Genomic DNA, 24172 nt, shown 5'->3' on the forward strand with positions numbered 1-24172 from the left:
AAGTCTTTTATTCTTGCATTCTTCAAACAGTAAAATACTTGGACAATAATTTTAGTGAGTACTTGAACAAAAAATTTGAAACTGTATCTTAAGTTCTGTTTCTGAAGAGTTACCAAATCACATAATTTTCCCCAAATATGTATTGTTGAATATTAATAATATACACTGATGTATCAATAGTTTGTGATATTCCTTTTTAAATACATTTCTAGTTAGAAAAATATCTTTACAAGGTATTTCAGGGATCTAGGATGATGGAATAAAATGAAAAGTGTCAGACAAACATGATTTCTTAACAGTTTAGATTGCAAAGTCAACAGATAGGAAAAATTGAGCAAACTTTGATCAGGGTGAGCAGGAGTAATACAAGTAGCTGTCAGAAAGATACAGGTATATAAAACATGAAAAATTTGACGTGAGAGGGAAACAATTCGCAAAGTTGCATATCAGTGGAAAAGAGACTGATGGAACTAGTACTTGTATGTTGCATGCAGGAAAAACAAATTTTAAACGCGGTGAAGGGATGTCGTTAATCCACACTTGTGTTTGACTGAGGTTACAAACTGTTATATGTATGTGAGATTATTTGTGACATGACTTGGCTGTGAATTGCATGAGGCACGGACTCTGGAAACCAGGATTGTGTAACTGGAGACTAGACCGTAAAGGTGGCCTTTTTAACCAAATGAAAATTGACATTCTTCAACTTTTAGGTACTTATTTTTTACAAGCTAGGTAGTTTGCTTTCAACTTAGATTACCTTTTTTCAGGTGATTTTGTAGGTAGTCGTAATCTTCTAACCTTTGTCCCTCTTTACTTTCAACTGTAATTGACCTTCCATCTTGTTTAATAGCAGGGTTTGAATCCTGGAGCTTCTGAACCACAGCACAGACTTCTGCCTGAGTTATAGAATTAGCTAGTAGCAGGAAAAAGCTATTTTTGGCTACTTTCAGAAAGTTTTTGTTTGTCCCCTACTGTCCCCTTCATTGTTTTTTTTTTCAAGGTGGAAGAGGATAGGATGCAAAAAGCAAAAGACACAGTCCTGGTTCCAGACGTGATCAGATTCTGGGTAAAAAAAAAAAAAAGAAGAAAGGAGATGTGTTCCTCGGTCTAGTAGTGTCGTGTCCAGCTTGTCTAGAGCTGCTAGATGGGCTGTCTTTTTGCATTGCTGTCTCTAGTTTCAGTTTTGCCCTAGTTTGGAAAATGTAGGTAGCCTAACTGCTGTTGGTCTTCCAGTAGAGATTGCCCAGAGGAGCTCTTGGATCTTGTGTTAGTTCATGGCTCATATCCTTCATAGGACAGCTGTTTGTGCTGTTGAAACTTTTGTTTAGCGGTTGTTTGTGGTGTTTTGGGGCATGTGAACTTTGTGTCCTGTGCAGCAGAGGAACAAGCTGTCCTGTTGCTGGACTAGAGATCATAGCCCACACTGCAAAGCCAGGTGGTTGGCTGCTCCAGGTCACTTCTTCATGAATCATAGAATCACAGAATGGTTTGAGTTGGAAAGGACCTTAAAGATCATGTAATTCAAAACCTCCTAGAATGCCACCCACTAGATCAGGCTGGCCAAGGCCACAACCATCCTGGCCTTGAACACCTCCAGAGATGGGGCATCCACAGCTTCTCTGAGCAATCTGTTCCAGGCCTCACCACCCTCATAGAAAAGAGTGTCTTCCTTATATCTAATCTAAATGTACTCTTTTGTAGTTTAAATCCTAGTCCTCTCCCTACACCCCCTGACAAAGACTCCATCCCCAGCTTTCTGGTAGCCCCCTTTAGGCACTGGCAGGCTGCTGTAAGGTCTCTCTGGAGCCTTCTCTTCTCCAGGCTGAACAACCCCAACTCCCTCAGCCTGTCTTCACAGGAGAGGTGCTCCAGCCCCTTGATCATCTTTGTGGCCTTCTCTGGACTCGGTCTAATACTTCCACGACCTTATGCTGGGGGCCCCAGAGCTGAACACAGTTCAGATGCTGGATGTCTCACAACAACACCCACTTTATTTTAAGCTTTATCCACAGCATTTTCAGTTTCTCCCTGTTCTTTTCTTTTTCACTGAGTCAAGATGGGACTTGCAGGTTGTAGTTTAATATCCAGCTCTTTTGTGTTCACTCTGTATTTTCTACTTGTACTTTGATCAAGTTTCTATTCCTGCTTCATGTATTCACTTACCTTACAGGAAGTTATGTCTTAATGTTTCATACATATAATCACAAATATTTCAAATTATTTCAAGCTATTCAACACTTCATTTTCTTTTCACTTGACCCATGAAAACTTGTCACACCATTCCATTAAAATATTGACTCAATGCTGGACATGAGCACCACATGGAATAGTGAAAAGGGCAAGCTAGAGAGTTGAATAACGTCTTGAATTTTTTTCTTGTCTGTTCTGTTCTCAGTATAGCAAATACAGCATTTCCTCATGTGTTACCTCTCAAAGGAAAGACAAGCTGTGAAGCAACAACCATTGTTGTTATTATGAGATAAATGTATTTAAGCTTAAACAAAACGAAGACACTTCTATACCTTAAGCTGAACACTCAAAAGACAGTGCAGACTGAAGGGCTTTTCAGAGGAAAAGATGATACCAATTCTTTGAGATAATGCTCCTTTCTTAAAATAGTTAAATGTTAGTGTTCCAGGAATCCTTTTTATATGATGAAAACATTAATTCAAACTAAGACACCAGATGGTTTTCTTTGCACCAAAGCAGCCTGTCATCCTAAATAGAAGTTCACTCCTTTTTCTCTTGGTTCCCATAAACCATAATCCTCATTCCCAGAAAAAAAAAAAAATCCTACCTCTCCCATTACTGCCTCAACAAATGCATTGTGCAGCATATTGTGAACGCTAACAGATTCAGGCTGTTCCAAGGAAGAAGTGGAGCTAATTCCAAAAGTGAAAGCCTCTGAAAATCGCGCCCTTATTACATATTAGCCTTTCCCAGCCTTTTGCTCCCCTATGGGAACTCCAGTGCCTCTGACTTTAACCATACTGGTCTCTGGAGGGGAACAGGTTGGGGGGGAGCAGGTCTGTCAAGTAGATGCATTATTTTATAAAACAAAATTGTTAGCTGTTGCTTTCCTGGGGAAGGGGAGATTGGCTCTCATATATTAGTCGCACAAGAAAGGTGTACCACATAGCCTTTGTGGGAAAGAAGAAAACAAAGCATTAGTAAAATGCTTCCTGTGCAAATGGTAGTATGTGTGGCTGTGTAATTCATCTGCCATTTCTGTACCAGCTCTAATTTTGTGTGTCAAGATGACCTAGCTGGAGCCTATAATACTCAAAACTTGTGACAAGGATGTGAATGATTGTCAGATGAGCTGCACCACATCAGGAAGAGTGGGAGCCTGTAATCAAATGTAGCTGGATATAAGTGTGATGATCTGTTTTGTCATCCTGTGTGTTCCTAAGCTTAGCAATTCTAAGATTTCATGTGAACAAGCGATTTTTTATTATTTGTTTCTGAATTGAGAATAGTTTGTTAACATTAAAATTGAAATATTTCACCACCGCTTTGAAAATGTTTACCAACTTGTGTGTTTAACTCTGTTTTCAGAAGCTTTTAGAACAAGTACGTGCTCTTAAACATGAGAAGGTTGCATTAATTTCACAGGAACAATACATGTGAGCATACATATCACACTGAAAATCAGTATAGTTGCATGTTTTGTGTTGTTGGGACTTGTACTTTTTTAATACGTGTTGTCTTAGGATAATACTTATTCTGTATCTGTTTGAATTTTATTTTTAAATGCTTATTGTTTTGGTTTCTTAGCCATGAATCAGCGAATCAGCCAAAGTGCTCCAGTGAAACAGCCACCCCCTCTGGCTCCTCAGAGTCCCCAAGGTGGTGTGATGGGTGGGAGTAGCTCCAATCAGCAGCAACAGATGAGACTTCAGCAGCTACAGATGGAGAAGGAAAGGCTGAGACTGAAGCATCAAGAACTGCTTCGGCAGGTGAGGCCACAGGTTAGACACCTACTTCCACTATTTCTTTTGTATGTTGTGTTACGTTTTGTTTTGTTTTGGCTAAGTTGGTCTTCAAGGCTCACTGAAACATCAGTAACTACAAAAAGCTTTGAGATACAAAAAGATCTGAAGTCATTCTGTTACTGGTGTCAGCTTGGTAGTGAAAGCATCTGACTTACCACACTGAAGGATTTTGCTTTCCTCCCTCTCTAACAAAACTTTCTGAAGGCAGGTTTCTGCTATTAGGATGACATCATGGACTGTTGATCTGATTGGAGATTCCTCTTGAGAATATATTTTCATACTCACTGAGTTCTGAGTCATGCAAAAAGAAGAAGCTGGTTCCCACAGTTGCTTTAGTTCTCCCTTTTAAGTGGAGGAAAGTCTTTCACTTTCATAACATGTCTGTAGGATTCCGAGGCACTTTCATGGTTTATATAAGATACATTGAGGAGACAGCTTGTTGCTAAAATCTCATCTGTTTTACAGTGGAGGGGAGCATGGAACACCTGAATCACTCATGCTGCGTTTTGAACCTGTGGTTTTTCTTATGATGAGGAATTTCAAACTTCACAGTTAGGCTGCAAGCTATTCATTTTAGTGTTTTTCTACTGTATAAGTATTACTATAAAGAATGTCAAAATGTAGGGCTGGATGTTAGAATCTCTGGATCCTGAATTCGGGCTTGACTTTTCACTTTGTTTAAGCCTTCTGCTTCCACTTTTCCATCTGAATGTTTTAGAAGAGGTGACTGCCATCTGTGCTAGATACTTAAGATATTCTTTGGTGTGTCTTTTTTTTTTTTTTTTTTTTTTTTTTTTGGCACTGTTGAAGAAAACACTAATCTTTTCTTTGAGGAAAACCTTTTAAAATCTTACCCTGCTCCCTTTTCACTTTGGGTGATGGGCCTTGTATCAGAGAGGATAATATCTTAAAGTCCTCAAAGACAGCTCTTCTCTTTCTTCATCACCTGCAGTGTTCTGTCCTGGAATCTGACTTGTGTTATCTCTTTTGTAGTCAAGGCTTGTTTTTGTAGGAATCTTCAGCATCTCTTGGTATCAGATGGGTCATCTTTAAAGCTGTTACTTTTTATAGTACTCTAGGTAAGAATACATGGCAAAGATGGCATCAGGACTTTCTATGCTTAAGCATCTGGGCCTCTGCTGTTCTTGCTTTGCTATTAATCCACCGACAAACATCTTACCCTGTGCTAGCATGCTTCTAGGTAGGCCTTCTAATTTTCTTCCTACCTCAGTTGTCATTGAAAACCTGACTAACTTTGGACCAGGTGACAGCCAGTTCCCTTCATGTTGTTCTCCCTGGTCATCCAGCTTTTCTGTCAAATACTCATCCTTGGTAAATCTATAAGTTTGTTTCACTGTGTCATGATTTTCATAGTTTCTTAACTCCTTTATCCTGTCTGATCTGGCCTGTCTTGGGGGCTTGATACTACAAGATGGTGTTTATAAGACAGCCTGCATAGGCAAACCATGCAGCTAAAGTAATTATTATCCATCTTATTTTTACTCTTAGGCATTGCGGAATATCAATCCCAGCACAGCAAATTCTCCAAAACATCAGGTAGGCTCTTAACTGATGTTTCAGCATAATTAGAAACATGAAGGCATTAGGCTAGCAGAGGAACTTTGCTACATAAAGGCATTCTAAGAAAAAAACAAACAAGCTCTGCCATACATGTTTTTGAACCACTTCCCTGATCACAACCCTAAAATTGTTTTTGAGTGCAGCATTCCCACAACTTTGTATCAATATTTAAAAGCAAATGAGGAATTCATTGCACGTTTTTCTGCATTGGAAACAACCTTCCTATTTAGCATTCTTGAAGATACTGCTGTTCCAGTCCTGATGTCAAGATGTATATTTAAAAGAAACCTCCCATTATTTCGAAGATAGTAGTTTGTGACTTTTAAATACTTTTAATATGGATGTTCTTGCCAGTTTGCTTAAACAGGTATGATCTTAAAGAAGGATATCTGTAAATCAGTTAATAACAATTCATTTAAAATATTTATTACTTTTAAACGTGTGCAGTGTAATAATTATTTAATAGATTAGACTAAAAAAATAATTGCTGTGGGGTTATAATACATAATTGTTCCATTTTGATACGTGCAGGCTGCTGCACAGATACATTTTTCTTTATTGGAAACAACAATTCCTAAAAGACTTCCAAGCTCAGAGAAAATGAAAATGGTCAAAATTGTAGCACAATAAACAGCTGAATGTGGACTTCTTTTGAATGCTTAAGAAGTTGAATATGGAATGAATCCCTGAAAAGGGTGGATTTATGGATACATTCAGAGAGCTGCTTGCTTGCTATTGCTAACATTATTCTTAATCTACTGGTTCTTAGGACAATATTTTTATTGGCTTGTATTGTACTTTGTATTTCTAAGAAAAACAGTATTATGCACTCTGCAAGAAAACCAGAATAGAAGAAAGTGTCCTGTGTTTGGAAGTAATGAGTAGTGGTATACTATTGCATTCTGAATTGTACTGCAGAATTTGTACATTACTAGTTCTTCAGAGAAGATCATCTTCAAAATAAGAAACTCGGACTTAAAAACAAACAAACATACTGACACCCTGAAAAAAATCTTCCTTGTTTGGTGGTGTAAGTGGCACTGTAAAACTGAACCTGAGATACAATCATTATCCAACTATATTATTTTTTACAGAGCGTTAACCACACAATGCTCTCAATGAACAATATTAGATCCTGTTATGAAAGAGAAGAAAAAAATGACTTAAGAATTGCTGGTATAGAAGGAAATAAGCAGAGAAGCACACTCCTTCACACCAGTTGGAAACACCTTATGTTCTGCTACAATTAAATCATTCAGAAGGGATGCTTTTCTTACTAAATGCCAAAAGTGTATTCTGTGTTTCCTGGTATGCCTGAAACCCTATCATATTGTTGTTCCCTCTTCCACAGTAACTACTTCTTCCTATTGCCAACTTACAAATATGCAGCAAATGGGAGTCTTTGGAATCAATTTCATACTTAACTCAAAAAGATCAGATTTCTTGAATTTAGTTCTTCAATCCAGAATTTCACTAAAGAGCTACAAAAGCTCAAGGGACCTTATTGATAACTTGCAAACGTATATCAATCACTTTTTTGGGGGGGTTGGGTGGGGTACCACTGAAAGGGCTTAAGCAAAAATCAGAATTCCAGTTACATTTAAAGAGGCTTCATACTAGGTTCCCATGTATACTCACTCACCTGACTGATCAGTCTGCAGTTGATAATGAGCCAAGCTGTCTTTTGAATAATCTGATAGAAAAATATGCAACCATGTCAACTTCTAGTTCTGTTATGTTAGCTTATTCATGTCACATCACTTGGATGTGTTTTCTGTGCTTTCATTTGCCACTTCAATAATGTAGTGTCCATGTGAAACAAGGACTTTTCTGTATTGTTTTCTAAACATTTTTTGAGGCTTTACGCTACAGGATCAAACACTGTCTGTCTTCTCTATTGGTGCCATTATTGAAGTCCTAACATGAACCTCTGGTCAGGTCAACCTACTGAACCTGGAAAATATGCAGAGAAATTACACTTCTCCAGTCAACTCCTTGTTGACAGATACATTCCCTTGTAAATAAAATTCATGAAGCTTAGAGGAGTTTTCTGCGTTATGATAATAAATTTGCATTTAAGGGAAGAATAATAGCTTTTGTTGCTAAATTTCTCATACCACCATTCTTGCAGCTTGTCTTTCATAAAATCTCTCTTTTATATGAATGAACACCAAGAAATGTTTCTCAACTCAACGAGATCTCTGAGCTTTTCTTAATCATAGCATCAGATAGGTTAGAAGGGACTTGAAGTCATCTAGTCTAACACCTTATATCTTGCCCAACCTTCTCTTCCTTCTTGAGGTTTTTATTCACCTAACTTGGATACAAAGTTGATATCTATCTTTTGTCAGGTTTTCTGGTTCTGGATGTTGTCTGTGCTAGTTTTTCTCTGCTGTGATACAGTAGTATCCTGTAGTAATACTCAGTGTTAGGTATGAAGGTCTTGGTACTTAAGTGCCTCCTGGAAAGGTGAAACAATTGCTCAGCTTCGTCTTCTGTTGTAAGTCCTGTGAAATACTCTTGTTTGAATGAGGACATATAATTCTGAAAATGTCCAAGGCAAAGGTATTTGAAGCAAAAGTTGACATCCATATTTACTGTGCATAAAAAAGTACTCTTGGCTATTGCTACTTCCAAGGAATTTGAAAACAGCAAGCATCTGTTCGCTTAATTATTCTCATCATGAATTATCTGTGAACATCCTAAGGATGCATACCTGTCTTAGTTACAAGATTGAGTGACTTGACTTCTCCCTGCCTCCAGAAGTTTCCTACATTTAGCATCCAGTTGTCAACATCTCACCTAATGTTAGCCAACTTGTGCATAAATCATAAAATTGGCTAGATAATAGGGTAACAGATTCCTTGTCTTCCAGTATACAATGGAAAGAGAAAGAGGCAAATAATTTTGAGGAACTGATGGTGTTATTCTTGGATGATACACAGACTACTTACTTGTGATAAGACTGGAAGATTTCTCATTTGTCTGCCACTGATATTGAGGTATTTGCTAGTCAGATGAGCTTAATACATAGCTGCTTATGTGCTAGGCTCCTCCAGGTATGCTTGCTTATTTCATATCTGCTGCGTGTTCTCAGCACTGAATGAAGAGCCCTGTCTTGGAACCACATGCTGCCCCACGTCCTGTCCAGTCTGCTCAGTTCTTCTTTCTGAGTTACCTTTCTGTTATCTCTGCTGCTTTCTTGGTAGTTCTACATACCTGGAATGTGCTCTGTGTTCATCATTTCATATTTTTTGGTCCTTTTTATTTTATGAAGTACCTCTCTCACATTGTTGTTCTGTTGCCTCAGGCTTATTTCGTACCAACTTATGAGGGACATTCTGGAAACTCCTCTGTTCTTTGAAGAATCTGCAAAGACACTTGGCCAGTCTCTCACTGTTTTCTGAATCGCTTGTTCTTGTTTGATATTTGCTCCTACCTGCATAAAATATGAGCACTTACGGTGCTAAATCAATGCTGGTTTTGAAAGCTATTCCAGTGTCCTTTAATTTTGTCTCCATTTTAGCTGGTGGTCAGTTTGAACATATACCGATATAAAGCTGTGTTATTGTCAGATTTGTGATGTTTTCTAGAAAGCATGGAAGGCAGCATTAAAAACAAGTCCACTTTTGAGTTTTGCAGGCAGTTTCTATGGTGCTAGTGAAACTGGAAGTATTGTTGAGCACTTATTTTTTTTCCCATGTAATGTGTCATTAGGGAAAAAAAAAACAGCATAAATTTGTATATGAGGATTAAGTATTATGGTATCGTATTAAGCTGCTGACTTGCAGCTCTTTTTTAGGGAGTGAACTAGAGTGCAGTTATTGTTGGGTCTTGAAAAATGTGGAGTTTAAAGAAAGATTCAGATGTGTTGTATTGTTGATACATTTCAGTTTTATGGCTTTAAATTTCACGTGCTTATTTTAACTTAAGGTACATTTTTATGCTCAACATTTTCACTAAGATTTAAAATGTTTCTTTTGTTTCCTAGTGAATCCCAGTGTTGTCCATTGACATTCTCTCTTCTCAGCCATCCATGTGTTATCTGAAGCTGACCTAGACTGACAAAATAAAAATGATTTATCATGGTTTCATCAAGGGTATTAAGCTCTCAACAAAGAGAGAGTTACAGGGAGTGTTTTCAAAGGACTTTTTGCATTTTAAAAAGGCCAGAGGTACTGCTAAAGCAGAAGACTCATGATGACCTGAGTATGGGATGGCTGGCAGAACATACCAGCTTTTGCTAGAAGGAAGCAGAAATTGTTAGAGGGAGGCTATCCAACTCTGCTTGGTTTTCATGATTGCTGACACATACCTGGTTAACTGATGCTTTGGGGACACGCCATCTGGGCAGGTACAGTGCTTGGAGGCATGGTAGATAGCAAGAGGAATAGGAAGCAGTGGCACAGCAGAGGACTGCAAAACCAGACAAGAAACCAGACTCTACTTACCAATGTCTATTCCAGTTTATGCTGCCCTATCCACATTTGCAAAGGTGTTGTTTAAAAGCTTTTGTTAACAAAGTATTTATGCAAAAGACATTACGTAGAATTGTCGTGGTTCCGCTCGAGTGGGCAGCCGAGCTCCACCACAGCCGCTCTCTCACTCCCCCTCCTCAAAGAGGAATGGGGAGAAAATATGTGAAAAGGGCTCAAGGATTAAGATAAGGACGAGAAAATCACGCAATAATTATTGTAACGGGCAAAACACACTCGGCATAAGGAGATAGTAAGATTTATTGCCTACAACTAACAAGCGAGAGAAGTGAGAAAACGAAGAAAAAAAAAAACCAAAGCACCTTCCCCCCCCATCCACCCTCTTCCACCTCCTCCCCCCGAGCGGCGCAGGGGAACGGGGAATGGGGGTTATGGTCAGTCTACAGCACTTCTTCTCTGCCGCTCCTTCTCGGTCACTCTCGTCCCCTGTGCTGTGGGGTCCCACCCACGGGATGCAGTCCTTGATGAACTGATCCGGCGTGGGCTTCCCACAGGCAGCAGCTCTTCCAGAACTGCTCCAGATATGGGTCCGTACCACGGGGTCCATCCCTCAGGAGAAAACTGCTCCAACCTGGCTCCCCTACGGGCAGCAGCTCCTGCCAGATCACCTGCTCCTGCGTGGGCTCCTCTCCACGGGCTACAGGTCCGGCCCAGAATCTGCTCCGGCAGGGGTCTTCCACAGGCGGCAGCCTCCATCGGTGCAGGGCCACCTGCTCCACCGTGGTCTCCTCCACGGGCTGCAGCGTGGAACCCTGCTCCACCGTGGTACTCCATGGGCTGCAGGGGGACATCCTGCTTCACCATGGTCCTCACCACAGGCCGCAGGGGACTTCTGCTCCGGCGCCTGGAGCACCTCTCCCCCTCCTTCTACACTGACCTTGGCGCAAGGCTGTTCCTCGCTCCTCTCACTCTCCCGGCTGCTGTGTGTCGCAGCGTTTTTTCCCTGTCTTAAATATGCTCTCACAGAGGCGAAAAACAACATCGCTTATTGGCTCGGATCTGGAAAACAATGGGGCCCTTCCCAAACATGGGGCAGCTTCTAGATCTTTCTCACAGAAACCACCCCTATGGCTCCCTGCTACCAAAACCTTGCCACGTAAACCCACTACAAGAATTGTGCCAAGTGTATACGACACAATTAACAATCACTCTATCAGCATCACCTCTTAAATTAATTTTGCTGGTTTTTGTGATTGCAACACTAAATGATTTATGCTTTTCCCTTATTCTTCACTAATTGCATAACTCCTCATTGCCGAATTCATTTGTCTTCATCCGTTCATGCATTTTCCCTGTTTCTTTTCTACATATACTTTAACTTTGTGGCTCTTAAATGAGATCTAGAATATTTGAAGTGATGAAATAATTGGTGCTGATAGTCTACCCGAAGTGCAGCCTTTCCCCTAACGCCTCTCTTCAATCCTATTGAAGCCTGTGGAGGGTTTGAATAGTTGAGCAGTGTTTGGAGACAGAAATGATACAACTGGACCTCTTCAAGTCAGTGTACCAAAATAAATATCCATTGAAGTTGACCAGTTTGTCATATGTTTAATATTGTAAGAATATGATACATGAGTTGCACAAGGGAGTCTTTACCTTTTCTCAGAACTTTTGTAAAGATAAAAGTGCTCTGAAAAGAGTAGTTTCATAAACTTAATTTGAACATGGTGTGTGTGACCTGGAACTTCATATAAAACTGTATGCAACTGTGAAAAGTACTGGATAAAGTCAGCCTGATGAATTTACACAATACTTACCATATTTTTAAAATTACTTTGCTTAAGGAGATAGCAGATCATTTTGGTCTTGTATGTAATATCCAAACTTCAGATTCTGTATTAACAATAGGAATGCTAAGCTTTTATTTTCCCAGAGGTACTTAAAAAAAAAAGTTCGAGATACTTACAAAAATAGGATGAGATCAAGTTATAGAAATCTAAGCCAGGATTCTGTCATGGTTTTATTTTTGCCTCCAGACTTTAAATACTTCTAATAAAGGATATATTTTTAAAGCATGAATTAAAAGCCTGGAGTTCACATTGCTCTGTTTGTAGCTGGGACAGGCTTATACACTCCCATACATGTTTTTTAATTATAGGAAGCACATAGCTTCTTTATTGAAAGTCACTTTTATAAGGAAGAAATAAAAAGACTACTCTTCGAGCTACCCAAGTTTAGCTTCCATTACGTGCACCTTTTAGGAAAAATACACTTAATGTGGTCTTGAAGATTTATAGAAAACTTTGCCCCTCTTATGGAATTATTAAAAGTCATTCTGCATTTGTTTCTGAATAGCGTGGCTTTTCTGTAATTCCTTTCCATTCCAGACTCCCAGATTGACATAAATTTATTACTTGAATGAGTAATGGAATAACATTCTCTCTAGTGGGGAGAGCTGTAGTTCTGCCTCCTGAATAATTAGCATTAATGCAAACAGCTGTAGTTTTGCACTTCAGCAATGCTGTTGTTGAAACAAGAACAAAAATTAGTAGTAATATTATTAATTTCCTAGGTTGTACACACTTAAGAATAGGCAAAATGCAGTTCTCTCTTCTGGTTTAATCTCTTTTCAGTGGATCTTTAGTGAAATGCAACTTTTCATTTGTAGCTAGCCAGTATATGAGTAGCATTTATTTTTACCGCAATGTTTAAGGTCATGTATTGCAAAACTTCAGTCAATCTTTACTACACATTAAGGATTTAGAAAATACAAAGGTAACTTTCTCATTTCCAAATTGCTTATTCTGTTGTAGTGACTTTTTTTCTTAAAGTACAGAGATTTTTTTTTCTTTATGGGTGTTAGTAACTCTTAGAAAAGGGATCTGTGTAGATATTTTTTAAAAGCTATTGCATCATCAGGCAGTGGTGATTGTGTGGTAGGCTTAGTCTTTCCAATGAGATAAATTGTCACTACAGTGCTTTCCATACAGAAACGATTATATGTTGGTTTTGCTCTGTCGCTGCTCTCTGATGAAGCTTCTTCCGCAGGCTGCTGGCACTTGGCTCCTCTTCTTTGTCCTTGGCAGGGACTGCAGCCCAAGGATGTACAAATGCAACATATGGATCAAATTGAGAGGGAAGGGGAAAAGGCCAAAGAGTTCTTGCCGCAGCCAGGTAGATGGAGAGGCATAAGAGCAGAGGTGTCACAGATTGACAGCTCTGCTGTCAGAGAATGAATGTGTATCATACCTGTATTACAGGTATGAGCCCACGGCTGAAAACATTCTAAAAGCAGTGGTGCAAATCCGAGTGATTTCCACCCCTGCCCTGCTTGTTGGACAAAATAGCAAGATGGATTTAGTTAGTAGCTGCATCATATGAAGGTAGTCTCACAGAGAAGGGAAGGTTCAAATGACATGTGGAAGAATTCTAGTCTCCAGAAGGGTAGAAATGTGAGCAAGTAGTTTTTGCAGTTCTTGAGTTGTCTCTGGGTTTGATGTGCTGAGACCTTCCTCAGATCACCATTTGTGAAGTGTTCCAAGAAAGATTTTTTTTTTTTCATACCAACTTTTTTGTATCAAATCCAATGTAGCTGATAGAAGCTGGTAAACTTAGCTGTAAACCAACACCTCATTATATAGCCTTTGCACTTGGTTTTATTACATAAGAAAGTGAAAATCATAGAAATGGGTTAAAGATGCATACCATCCTGTGATCTGAACACAAGGACAAGGAATGTTAGTATTTATTAGGGCGGTAGCCAGTTAAGTGTTGGTGAACACCGGACTGTATTTACTTGGGGAGACAATCAGGTGCATCAGATTCAGAAAAAAAGACACTTGGTATGTTTGGTACATTTCTGCAAAGTTCTAATCAACTGGAGTGAGAAATCCTAGTACAAGATACAGAACTTGCTATTAAAGGAACATGTAGAATAATAAATTCACAGGAATTGTAGTGAATCACATGCAAGATTGGGAAAAAAATGTACAGTGGGGAAGCGTATTTAGCACAGTCTGCTGGAAAATATAGTAACTTTACATGTTATTTTTAAAGAAATCACTTAGAAGAATTGGAGAAAGAGTATTGTAATCTATATATAGTGTTCATATATTAATGTATGTGTGTATATAGTGCATGTAACTGGATGAAGACCTCTCATTGTACAAATGAGGAATACTGATTATTGTTAAGACTGACAAGACAACTTTTGCTTGAGATTAGCTTCCCAGGCACAGATTGGATAATCAGGTACTACTAATGATGGTAACAAGATAGTCAAAAGATGATGGGTAACATGTGGATTATCTGTTTAAAAAGGGAACGGGGGCAGTAGAAATAACAGAAAATGTTCCTTTTCTCCACTTACCTTTAATTTTGCATATATATTTTTTTTAATGTTAAAACTTAATTTCAGTAAGTAATAATGATAAGCGTTATGGATGGATTGTGTGGTTCTACATTCGGTGCGTAGTAAGATGAGTAAAAATACATAATCTGAAGTTTGTGACTTCAAAAGTGCTGCCTTCTTTAGTTTTAATAAGGAATTATTAGGAATTGGAAGAGCTTTAAGATTTACTTTTGGGAGAAATCATTGAATTTATCAATCACAAATTTCAAAATATATCAAATGAGTGAATTGGAATATGTAGGGAAAGGCTTTAAACCTTGCTGAATAAAATAGGTGTGGTAAAAAGGAAATCAAGGATTAAATAGGAAATTACAGGAAATAGGGAAAAAGAGCTAGTCACAGTGATGTTTCAGAGGTCAGATACTGTTAACTGTTCTTTTTGATCTTACGAATAAACTTAGTAAAAGGATACTGAAATGCAATGAAAAAAAATACCTATATGTACTGATATTTATATACATAAATATATTTAGAGTGAAGTCCCTGTAATACTGGACATGGCTGGTTGAACTTCAGTTACCAATGAAGCCAATAAAAATTCTTGCTTTGTCTTCAGAAGCTTACTTTCATTTAAATCTTGTAACTGAAAACACTGAAAGCATCAGTTATCCTAGAATGTCATATGTTTATGTATCTGGAACATATTTGAATGTCTAACATGATCTTTTCTTTTCTCCTCGTTTTTCACTCCCGTTTTAGGAATTGGCTCTTCGTAGCCAGCTTCCAACAATGGAACAAGATGGTGGATCTCAAAATCCCGTATCATCTCCTGGAATGTCTCAGGAACTGAGAACAATGACTACAAATAGTTCTGATCCCTTTCTTAACAGGTTTGTAGGAGTAGCTACTGGAGGAAAAAAAAATTGATTTAAAATTCTGTTCAGTACATGTAATAGTTTATTTTGAACATCTGTCTGTGCCAAAAGCCACAGCTGTAAATGAATCTTTCCTTAAATGGCAAGTCTAGTAAAAGTTGAGGATTAAAAGCTGTCTCCTGTGGGAGGAAGTAGTCTGTTCAGACTTGTAGGAAGGTTTTTTATTCAAAGTCATAACATGTTGCCTCTGCATAATCTGTTGACTAACAGTCATTTCAAATTACTGACTCAGAAGAATTTGTGAATAGCTTGCTATGAGATCAGATGAACTATGAGGCACATTTAGGACTACACGTTGAGGTTCATTTTAAGGTTTCTCTGTTCACCTCTCCCCATTGGTTCAGTTATTTAGTTTAGCAGTATTTTTACTCCGTTAAATGTTAGCTGTGCAAACAGTGGAATGTTTCATTTTAAATACAGTATTAGTTGGAAGTGTGGGCCTTTCAATTTAAGAATTAGAATTTTGCAATATAGACTAGTGTTTTTATGTAACTTTTTCCTTAATCCGTCTGAGTTGAGGAACGTTTGTTTTCTTAGAAATACTGTTCTAATTACAGCTTGCAAATACTTCATGCTAACAAGCACAATTTTGGAAAACCTGCTGCAGCTTGTGATAAGTTGCATCTATATTTTTGTTTAGCATGCTGAAAAGGAAAGATGGAAATGACAAAAAAAAAATCTAATCTCTGAACCGCATACATTTTTTTAATTAATGGAGTAAAAAAATTACCTATTTTCACCAGTATTAAGTGGTTGAACTTAAGTTGTGGTCATTAATTTTGTAGTGCTCCACTGAACTATATTTTTAAAGTGGTCTAAACTGGTACCAACTCGGCGTCTGTTACCATTAGACAAAAAGATTACGTGTTCTATCAGAGTTCATCAGTACTTCTCTGCGTTACTTTGAAATGTTAGCCTAACTTTAGGGTGCTTACTGTAAGTTCTTATGTAGTATAACAGCCTTGTCCTTCTCTTTAGTGGTGCATTATTATATGTACGGGGGAAAAAAACCCACACGTTAATCTTAATTCTTTTGATGTAAGTCTTAACTTCCATGTTTTTGCCACCAATATAGTTTCAGCTCTGCTTGCAAGAGAGGAGGTCCACATCATGTTAGGACCGGCGTAATTCTGGAGTTGAGCAAGACTAAATACCTGCTATAATTTCAGATACTGAAAACGTAAAAACTTTGTAAACCTTTGCTGCAATTACAAATTTCTTCCTCCATTCTTTTAAATTATGGAACGTTACTGATCTCTTACATCTCTACATCTCTGTTCTTCATCCCTCAAAAAGTATCTTCATTGTATCTAACTTTTTGCATTACTGATATTCTGAGATCTTAGTTTATGTCAGTTTAATCTACTTTTTATAGGAGTCTTGTCCATCTCTTCTAATTAGAATGAGGATTTGAGAAGTTCAGCAGATGGATGGCATGCTTTTACAGCATCTTGCCAATAGAATACGTTCATACAGTTTAGGTGATGTAAATAAAATCTGTTGTTCATAGTACTTTCACAGAATCACAGAATTGTGTAGGTTGGAAGAGACCTCCAAGACCATCTAGTCCAACCTCTGACATAACACTAACCAGTCCTCCACTAAACCATATCACTAAGATGTACTTTCTTCCACATGTCGTATCGTGTGTATAAGTGTTGCACATGCTACTGTTGGGGAGGAAAAGCAGTTAACTTCTCAAGGTATGCTGTTCTTTATGTGTTAGAGAAAAGCAAATCAAAAAATCAGGCCTTGCATATGGAGAAGAAAACAGTGGTGGTTTGTTATTCAAATCCCTAAGTAAGTGTGATTTCCAAATTTTGGGTCAGTGTTTCAGGAAGACCTAGACCTCCTACACAAATAAATCTACTTAGAAAACTTCATTTTTTTGTTAGGGGGAGGGCTTGTTTTCCATGGAATTCAACATGGAATCTGGTGTGATCTTTAGCTGTGCTAGCCCTGTGCCAACGAATAAAAAGGACAAGAAATCTTAAAACTGACTACCTACTGATCTATCTGAAGTTGCATTTTGAGCAATACCGTTGTGGGCAATAATTTCCCATACTATGACTATGAAATGAAGAAATTTTTGTAAATGGAAGATGGCCTCGGTGTGTTGTAGTAAAAACTAGCTTGAATTTTCTTGAAGGCTGTTGCTGTCATACATCAAATCCAATAATGTTTTAAAATTTATTTCTTAAAAAATGTAGTACCTTCACATCTTAAACTTGTTTTCTGCATCTTTAGGTTTTGAAATGGCCACTGTACTCTTCTCTATGTCAAATATTCCAGCAATGGACTAATTTGTCTGTTGTGCTTCTGTACATATGAAATGTAAAATGATAGATCTTTGCCTTGAATTACAAAGAGCAAAAAAGCTAGAAAGGACAAATTCAAATTATAAGTAGTTTTTTGCCAGGTTGATAATTAGCAAAGGGTACTTATTGTAAAGTGGGAATGTTACCATTTGCCCAGTTTTAAATATGTTTAGCTATTCCCTTTTTTTGTAGCCCGTACCAAATTCTGAAAAATCTATACCTGACTTGAGCTCAGATTTTTTTTCATTTGCATTTTGTGTTGAGCATTGTTCCCTTCTAGATAATTTTATACACATCATTGCATTTAATTCTGACATATGCATAAGGGAAAGAGACTTCTTAAAGGACTCTTGTGGATATGAGTGGATGTCACTTGTGGATCTGAGAACCAGATGCTACAGTCTGGTGGTCCAGTAGTTTTGTCCTAATTGTCTCCGTTATATCCCTTATGTTAAAGTTCAGACTTCCAGGAATACTTCCAGGAATGCTTCTTTTTCTTTCCAGTGTATATAAAGTTCCTGGTGAAGCAGTCCTCCTAACTTTACATTCCAAAGTTCAGGTAGTTGAATATTTTCCACTCCTTACATACCCAGACCAAAACATCTCAATGCTACAGTGAAGCAATTTGAAAAAATGTACAGTGGTGTTCTCGTTTACGTAGTCAGTCTTCTGCCTGCTGTCTTCACGACCTACTATCTTTATGCTACGATTTATTTTTAAATGAAATATTTAACAATGCAGACTTTATTAAACAACTTCACCTTTTGATTTGCCACTCTGGTTATGTTTTTGGCTGTTAGATTTATATTGGCAGTGATGGTAATTCTCCATTTAATTCCTAAATCGGGCTTTATTCTTTTGTATACAGACATTTTGACAAGTATTTATTGAAGAAGCATCCGCTCTATTTTGGGTAATGCAGTTTAGTTGCATGCAGTAATTTTGGGCAGTGTGATGACTGGATGAAGAAGTCCTTGCTGAAGCGAGGAAATGTGTATTAGGGTGATCTGGAGACAGGAGGGCTGGACATTCCAAGTGGGACCGCAGCAGCCAAAAAGCCTTCTCAGCCAGAATGATTTAGTTCAGCATAGTCTCAGTTCTGTGCCTAGTATTTTGTCTCGCAAAGTAAACCAGCATTTTTTTTTCAAAGAAGTTTTAAATGGCTTTCTTTTTAAGGTTGTAATCAAATGTGTGGTGATACTATTTATAAATCAATCATGAGGGGGGAAAGAAGTGCTTTAAAGGTATAGAAAAGCTAGTTTTCTTTCTTGTGTGGCAAGGATGTCCTCATGAAATCTAAAATATATATAATATATATATATAATGTATGTAATATATATTATATAAACACAGTTGATGGCATTTGACTTGCATCCGATGTTGAACAGCTGTTCAACTATTTTCAGTCCGGTTCTGCATGCTTGACAAGGCATACACTATGGATTTCACAAGCACATTACAAGCAGGATCAGTATGTCTTCAAATGCTAATAGAGCTGATGTACGGCTTAATTTTGTTTTGATTTGCACTTAGTATTCAAGGTAGAAAACCTGTAAAGGTCCTTAGTGAATGTAACCACAACCAGAAGAAATACAGATTTGAAAATGTTTTGTGAAGCTTGTATATTAGTAGACATGGGGAGAGAAGTAGTGGTGTGTTCCTACAGCTGCTTCTGCTCATTTTGTCTGGTGTGACTGTTTGCATCCGTTAGCTATCATAGCAAAATGTTTTCAGATTTATGCTGATCTGTATCATTTGTATAACAAGTAGCAACCCCCCCCTCCCTTTTTTGAAAGTTGTTGTTCCAGCCAGGATAATGATTTGTACCGCTGTATATAGCTTTTCTTACTGTTCTACTTTCAAATGAATAATTGATCAAATTTATAAGAAAGTCAACTGAAAACTGGATGCATCCCCCTCAAGCTGGTCAAGTTGATCATTTGACTGGCCTACTCTTCACCCTCATCCCAAATTTCCCACTGCAGTAGTCTTGGTCTGCTGTGGCAGTAAGATGGCAGTAAGAAAACTAATGTATGTAAGGCCCCATGCCACCTGTTTTGCTAACTGTTCTGTCAACAAGATCGTTCTAAAGAGGGTTTGTTTACAGGATGGCTTCTGTACCAGTGCTTGATTTATATTAGGGCACTCTCTTGCTATGACATGTGTGACTGCACCAGTAGTAATGCAGCAGTGGGAAGCAATGGATGAATTCCTAAAGGAGTTCCAACTTCAGCTCCTATTTAGTGACCTAGAAATGCCCTTCAGTGGCTGATGAAACAAGGGGATGTTAGTAGTTAAATTTTTTTTAAAACCTTAACAGAAATGTGAAATGGTACACCATTATTAAGTTTCATAATCGTTAAGGACAGTGATATGCTTCTGGTGGTTTTTAGCTGTGGGTGGGTGTGAAAAGTTTAAAACAATGCAGAACGTTGGTCATTTTTTTTAAAAGCCACTTAACTGTGTTCTTATTGAGTTAAATTGAACCTAAATAATATGGTTTTAATTGGAAAAGGTCTGCATAAAATAAAAACCAGGTGTCTCTTACAGACAGACTTCAGCTTTTAATTAGAATAGAGCATTTCTTCTGACAGCAATGTTATCAAAGCCCTTGAATTGGTTCTAACACAAACATCTAACTATTTTAATTGCTTAAGTACTCTACCCTCATTTTTTTTTCTGCCTTTCTTCTATTACAGTGGAACATATCACTCCAGAGATGAAAGCACAGATAGCGGACTTAGCATGAGCAGTTACAGTGTACCCAGAACCCCCGATGACTTCCTGAACAGTGTTGATGAGATGGATACAGGTTTGTTTTTCTAAACAGTCTTAACGCATGCTTCCCAAATATGCTTGTGTCAAATGCTCAGCCCCATTGCAATGGAAACAAGCAACTCTGAGAAACTCTGAGAAATTTTTTGCATAGTTGTTCTTCCTGCTTCTGTTTCTATAACAGAAACGTTGTAGTTAAATTTGTGAAAGGCATACTTGTAATAAATTCTGTTGGGAGGGGGTGGGGCAGAGCTCATAAATAGTATCACTACTGTAGTTACATGGAATTTGAGTTTGCTTTTTTTAAAAAAACTCGTTATAACACCACCTCAGCAGTATTGCTAATATTTCTCCAAACAGAATTTGACTGAGCATTGCCTTTTAAGCATAAAAATAAAAATATGCTAAATGATATCAAAGATATGTAGAGATTCAGATTAGTAAGTTAAAGTTGAACAAAGGCAAGTTCTTTGCATGTCTGCATGCAGTTAAGTCATCTTGGGTTTTCGTGATGGATTTCTGTGAATCACACTGCTTGTATGATGCAAGAGATCCAGGATTAACCTTTAGCCAGTTGTGATAAGTTGTAGGTTTGGTACCTCCAGTATATTTAACGTCCCTCTTGATTTGTTTTTTAACTAGGTGACAGTATCAGCCAAAGTAACATCCCGTCCCATCAGAACCGTTTCCCAGACTACCTTGAAGCCATTCCAGGGACAAATGTGGACCTTGGGACACTGGAAGGAGATGGAATGAATATAGAAGGAGAAGAACTGATGCCAAGTCTGCAAGAGGCTTTGAGCTCTGACATCCTTAATGACATGGAATCTGTCTTGGCAGCCACCAAGCTAGATAAAGAGAGTTTTCTTACTTGGTTATAGGGGCCTCAGGGAGACTGAATTCTAAATCTGTGAAGGATCTAAGGAGAATAGGACACCTGTATCTGAAGTTCAGAACAAGCCAGTGTGGCACACTTTGGCTTGTGTTCAGAAAAAGTAAATGAACAAATATTCAACAAGATTCTTTCATTTTGCTCTTCCTTGTCCATCGCTGCTGTTATATATTGCTGACTTTTTTCCACAGTTGACTCTGAAGAACAGACATCTTCTTCATCTTTTTCTATTGCTGTTGCAACTACTGTTGGGGTGGGGGGGAGATGATGAGCCTATTTGGATGACGAATGCCATTCCTTTTGTCCTAGTGTGCGCTTGCATATCATTTTATCTAAGTACTCAGATTTGAGAGTTAATTTCTGCATGACACTGCTTGTAGTTTGCTCAGCTAGTTGTCTCCTGCTGCCTGTGGCAAGTGGTAAAACATGACATACTGGGGTGACAAGCCAAAAATGATGTATCTGGTCAAAAGAAGTCAATACTGATTTGGAGATACAACTTAAAGGAGGGCTGAAGACTTTGGCATTAAGAGTTGCTACCGATAGCTCTTTCATTAGCCACAAAGTGCTCTTGTTCATATTTTATGTTATAGTAAATCATGAGTCATTTTACATAGAAACATATATGAACTTTGATTGTTGCCACTTATTCTAGCCTAACTCTTGTTTGTCAAAAATAGTTTGATTATTTTTGTTAGTTGGTTTAACTGTAGCTGTAGGATGGGAAGTAATTCTAGGTGTTTTTTTAAATAGTGAAATCTTAAGTTTTTTTTTCTGATTTCACATAGTCTTATTTAAATCTGAATTGTCTGCTTTTTTTTATACCTAAAACGTGCCTATTGTAGCCTGATAAGCTAGTGAGTACATAAAACAGTATGTTTCCCTGTAACTTTTTTATTTTTTAAAGGCTAGCTTTGAATGTAATCATTAGAATTCATGACCAGTGGCTTATTTTTCATGTTTCTTTGCAAGATTTTAAATTAGAATCTAAGTGTGGTATATATAATTTTAAAACGTATTTTAAAGTAGCAGAAACCATTTTAAAATGACAGATGCATCTTATCTCTCTTCTGGTTTTCAGTTTTGATATCTAAGTGAGCTTAGAATCCTTAACAAGGGAGGGGGGGGAACCTTTATTAAAAGTTTCTCTTAAGTTAGCATGGAAAAATAGTCTGAACTTAATATCACTCTTAAGTTGCAATGAAAAGGCTAGAACACCAAAAAAAAAAATAATAAAAAAAAATCCTCAATTAAAAACTCCGAAGTGTAATAGTTGTCAAATTCCGTTTGGTGAAAAATAAGCCCTGGACACTATGTAGAAGACTGTAAAGATACGTGTTAGATGGTGACATGAGCAAGTAATGAAGTGTATATTAGTAGTAGAGCTTAGCATGGGGTAGAGGTGAATATGAGTTATCTTTATTTTAACAGGAAAAGATGTATCACTAAGTTGTCTGCAGGAGTTGACAGTTTCCAAAGAGTATTTTTAAATGAACAAAATGAGCATGAATCAAACTTTCAGTATAAGCTATGATGTTTTGCGGGGGGTGGTTTTCTTCTGACGAAAAGTAGTGTCACCAGTTAGCACCTCTATAACTAAGGGCCTGTCACCATTCTCAACGTGAGCCTTTATTTTCAAGGGTGTGTAACACAATTTTAAGGATACTGTAAGCATGAAGCTTGGTTTTAAAAAAAAAAAAAAAAAAAAAAAAATCTCATCTAGCAGGGACTTCTCCCAGGGGGAGATTTTTGGTGTGTTTTGTTGTGTTTTTTGTTTCATTTTTGTTTGGTTTTGGTTTATTTTTGGTTTATTTTTGTTTTGTTATTTTTTTTTCTTTTTTTTTCTTTTTTTACAATTTTTTCATGTTAGGAATGGATCAACAAAAAAAAATCATTGCCGTTACTTGGAATTTTATGCTTCAGAAATAGTTCCAATAGGATAAATTTAAAGAATGAAAACTCTGAAAAAGTCTCATTTTAAAAACTGAAGCAGCAGAGGCAGAGATATGAATTTTGCCACTATAAATGTACTTCTAGTACCTTACATAAGAATATTAGTATTTGAAATACGCAAAATTGTGGCCTGCTATGAAATACAGGCAGGTTTTAAAATAGCAATGTTCAAAACACTTCCACAATGACGAGTATATTCTGCTACGTTCAGCAATTAATAGGCCACTTATATATTGTGCAATGACACGGTAGCTCCTGAAGCAGTATATTGTGTCCAAGATAGGGATTTTAGTAGCATTTTTACAATTTCATTACAAATTCTCTCTTCTTCCCTTCAGGAAAAAATGACACTAAGCTGTTGTAACTTGAATGGTATGACTTAAAACCACAACAGCAAGGAAATTCAGCATTGTTTCCATTTCAGTTGTCTTCCACAGTTGTATCCAGGTATAATAGCACATACAATGCACTGAGTGCAGACTCCTGACATGCTGTACCTTGGTACAACAGGGATGTATACAGAACAGGTTTTCTTTCCTTGCTTTTGTGTGTTTGTTGCAGCTTTAATATTTGAATGTTTTCTTCTCATTGTAAAAACACTAAATGGCTTATACTGTATTTGGGTAGCACTGCTTAGGGTAGATACTGACAAACTGGGAATCCTTGAACTGCTCTAACATTAATTCTGTTTTGTGATACTTATTTTAATTGATTTTAATACATTTCCGTTCTCTCATTTATTAGGAAACATACCATAGACATGCTGTACTGTTGGCAATCAACACTAATTTGGATTTTTTTTTTTTATTCTGCAAATGCATTGTTTGATGAAGTGGTTAAAATTGTTCGAAATGCAAAAGTTTTTTGGGTAGTATTTTATACTGATGTATATATTGAAACAAATCATTGTAATAATTGTAATAGCTTTTAGTT

General features: G+C 37.5%; 1 protein-coding gene across 3 annotated transcripts in view; it reads left to right on the forward strand.

Moving 5' to 3' along the window:
• The window catches only part of YAP1 (Yes1 associated transcriptional regulator), an 87635-nt gene extending 64550 nt beyond the window's left edge, over positions 1 to 23085 (forward strand). Inside the window, exons 5-9 of one of the 3 annotated variants that reach the window (XM_084290914.1) lie at positions 3781 to 3962; positions 5508 to 5555; positions 15126 to 15256; positions 20319 to 20431; positions 21037 to 23085. In XM_084290914.1, the coding sequence (XP_084147040.1) occupies positions 3781 to 3962; positions 5508 to 5555; positions 15126 to 15256; positions 20319 to 20431; positions 21037 to 21275 (713 nt within the window). In that variant the 3' untranslated portion in view covers positions 21276 to 23085. Of the gene's footprint in view, positions 1 to 3780; positions 3975 to 5507; positions 5556 to 15125; positions 15257 to 20318; positions 20432 to 21036 lie in introns of all 3 variants that reach the window. The other 2 variants (XM_084290915.1, XM_084290916.1) reach the window with 2 other exon arrangements.
• Positions 23086 to 24172: the final 1087 nt, after the last annotated feature.

Source organism: Netta rufina (assembly GCF_964035555.1).
Source record: "Netta rufina genome assembly, chromosome: 1".
In the NCBI taxonomy this organism is placed as follows: domain Eukaryota; kingdom Metazoa; phylum Chordata; class Aves; order Anseriformes; family Anatidae; genus Netta; species Netta rufina.